This window comes from Mirounga leonina, unplaced genomic scaffold (assembly GCF_011800145.1).
Source record: "Mirounga leonina isolate KUSES-001 unplaced genomic scaffold, KU_Mleo_1.0 Mir_224, whole genome shotgun sequence".
Lineage (NCBI taxonomy): Eukaryota > Metazoa > Chordata > Mammalia > Carnivora > Phocidae > Mirounga > Mirounga leonina.
In genome coordinates this window covers 4,474,380-4,477,698 of record NW_023270615.1, presented here as the reverse complement: position 1 = coordinate 4,477,698, position 3,319 = coordinate 4,474,380, and the positions used below count along the sequence as shown (strand labels likewise).

Sequence of the window (3,319 nt, the reverse complement as noted above, 5' to 3'; positions counted from 1 at the left end):
AGTGGGGGGAAGAGGAGAGGGAGACTCTATGCTGAGTGCAGAGCCCAACATGGGGTTTGGCCCCACAACCCCAAGACCACGACTGAGTGCCCAAATCAAGATTCGGATGCCCAACTGACTGAGCCACCCAGGTGCCTCAGTTATTCACATTTTTTACAATGAGGAAACAGACTATAAAACAGTTTGTAAAATATTATCTAATTTTGGGGGGACTGTCTCATATCTGCATTTATACATTTACTCGGGAAATATTTCTGAAAGTATATGTCCCCCAATACTAACAGTGTTTGATTCTGAGTGGTTGGATTAAAGGTGTTCTTTAAAAAAGACCCCCCTCTCCCCAACCTATAACAACAACAATACAAAACATATTGCTATATACATCCATCTCATCAGCTCAGGATATAATAAGATCATAACATATTTAACATCCAAATGAATATGACTTTGTGTCCCATCCTAACACAGAAAAATTCATTTTTTAAGAAGATTTATGGTCTCTGGCCTCGCCGGCTTTGGGGGGATGGTTCCATCATGGCGTCAATGCAGAAACGACTGCAGAAAGAACTGTTGGCTTTGCAAAATGACCCATCTCCCGGAATGACATTAAATGAAAAGAGTGTTCAGAATTCAATTACACAGTGGATTGTAGACATGGAAGGTGCACCAGGTACCTTATATGAAGGGGAAAAATGTCAGCTTCTATTTAAGTTTCGTAGTCGATATCCTTTTGACTCTCCTCAGGTCATGTTTACTGGTGAAAATATTCCCGTTCATCCTCATGTTTATAGCAATGGTCATATCTGTTTATCCATTCTAACAGAAGACTGGTCCCCAGCGCTCTCAGTCCAGTCAGTTTGTCTTAGCATTATTAGCATGCTTTCCAGCTGCAAAGAAAAGAGACGAGCACCAGATAATTCTTTTTATGTTCGAACATGTAACAAGAATCCAAAGAAAACAAAATGGTGGTATCATGATGATACTTGCTGATGTCACTGTTATCATCCTCCTAGCAGAAGATAGTCCTACTGAGAAAATGAGCACTTTGATCATTCAGTCTTTGAACTTTAACCTTTGACTGGAAGTGACCTATAGGCAATGAAGACTACTTCCTTTTACTGCATTTTTACTTGTGTGCATTCTGGGCGCATGTTGATCGCTGGTTCAGTCCAGGCAACTGACATGCTTTTATTAGTCATACAGTATTAATGCAGGTGTCAGGAAATGTCAATATAATTCCATTTTTTATTTTTATTTTTTTAAGCTTTTGGAAAAGTTCCAGGTCCTCACGTATTGTGCAGTAACAATGACTTCCTTGGCGGTTTTGGGACGTTCATTGCCGGCAATGGACGTTTAACAGGAAAAATTTTCATTAACTCCTGCCACCCAATAATTAATGCATGATAGGGCCTATGAAATGAACTTATTGGTTTTGGTGGGATTATAAATAAAGTGAGGGATCCAACGTTACTTTGAAAGTCACCCCAACTGTTTATATTTGGATTCTATGCACTGTGATCCTAAGGTTAACAGCGTGAATTAACATGCGTCTTTAAAGAACTTTAATGAAAGATCATTGCGTATTTATTGAATTGTTTATATCTGCTGTCAAATTGTTTTGACATGGAAGGTTTTCAAGTAACATTGGCAGAGAGGTACAATATTGTTATCCCTATGGTGAAAATAAATTCATTTGTTGTATATAGTTCCTCAATCTCTGAAGTAAAGGTATGAGTAATCTAGGGTATGAATGGTTGAATCAAGGCTTGATTTTGGAAGTAAGAACAATGGCAGTGATGATGAAACTGCTGTAGTCCTTAATTGGGGCTTGTTTGTACAGTAACGATATTTCCAAGTAGATTACACTCTGTTACTTCCTGCTAGCCATCAGCATGAGCCCTACTGCCTAAACACTATTTCATTTATTTATGTTTGGAAAATCCATAAAGAGTTTTCGTTTGCAATTTTGTTTCTTTTGTTATGTTTTAAGTCAAGTTTGAATGTTACAGTACTTCAATTGAAAAGCTTTTGTCAAGTTTTTTCTTGTAATTTTTTCTTTACTTGTATCATTTTGTCCTTTAATTCTGTACCCTAAAATAAGAAATACATTTTTGACAGAGGCTTAATGTTTAAAAAAAAAAAAAAGATTTATTTATTTATTTTTGAGAGAGAGAGGGAGGGAGAGAGAGAGAGATCAGGGAGGGGCAGAGGGAGAGAGAGAATCTCTGGTAGACTCCACTCTGAGCTCAGAGCCCGACATGGGGCTCCATCTCATGACCCTGAGATCATGACCTGAGCCGAAATCAAGAGTCAGATTTTCCCAGGTGCCTCAGCAAAGTTCATTTTTATTCAGAGGTTCTCTTCTCTTAGATTTCCTGGGACCCCTTGGTTTACGTATTAAGTCCAAAAGGGGTCAGGAATGGACACCATCAGTAAAAGTTCAGGCTGCTGAAGAGTCCAGTGTTTTAGCTGCTAGTTTTGCTTCTTCTGGGAAGTAGTGTTACCTCCAAGATCAGATAATCCAGGGTATGAACAAGATTCCTTGGCAGAAATCATCATGGTGGTTGAGGACCTATCTACCCTAACTCTGGTCATGCAGTCATTCTTCAGGATGCTAGATCAAAAACCATTCTAGCATCTGCTTTTTATGTCCAGAATTATCCTTTTTCTTCCAATTTTCTCCAAATGCAAACACAGCCATCTTTCTTAACTGCTTCAAATCATGGTCCAGTGTAGATTTTCTGGTCGAGCGTGGGCATCACAATAGTCCACAGCACAGTTTTCAAAGTGTGGGTCATCTTGCCTTAAATCACCCAGTATGATTGTAGGTATGTCTCCTACAAGGGAGGGGAGGAACATGGAGAACCTTGTATATAATAATCATCATCTCTCTTGAGGGCATAGTCCAGTTAAACCAACCCTTAGTTTACATGATTAAACTCAACAGTTGACATCTCATTCAGTACATTTTTGCATTCAGATGTAGTGTGGCCTCCCATTTTTCTCTAAAAGCAATGACTGGATAATTACCTTACATTGAAGTAAACAAAGGATACATTCCAGTAGGTCTTCCAAACATAGGATAACTTCAAAAGTCTTCCAAAATGTTCAGAAGTTCCCTAAAAGATGACTCTCTTTTTAAAAGAATAATAATAAAAAAAAATTAACAAAATATAACCCCCACCCCATTTCTGTAATCTTAGGCAAGGGCCAACATTCTGGCAAGCCTTGTTTGGTCACCTGTCTTCCGTACATGGTGGTTACCTGTGAGACGCCATTGTCCCAGACCACATGGTCTCTCCAGATGCAGCTGCCCTGG

The 3,319-nt window shown here is 39.0% G+C and overlaps 1 protein-coding gene across 1 annotated transcript; it reads left to right on the top strand.

Annotated features, from left to right (window-relative positions):
* The first annotated feature begins 448 nt into the window (after positions 1 to 448).
* On the top strand, positions 449 to 1,305 carry LOC118026245 (ubiquitin-conjugating enzyme E2 W-like). Its single transcript, XM_035028986.1, has one exon. The coding sequence runs from the start codon at positions 535 to 537 to the stop codon at positions 988 to 990; it is 456 nt and encodes a 151-aa protein (XP_034884877.1). The 5' UTR covers positions 449 to 534; the 3' UTR covers positions 991 to 1,305.
* The last annotated feature ends 2,014 nt before the right edge of the window (positions 1,306 to 3,319 follow it).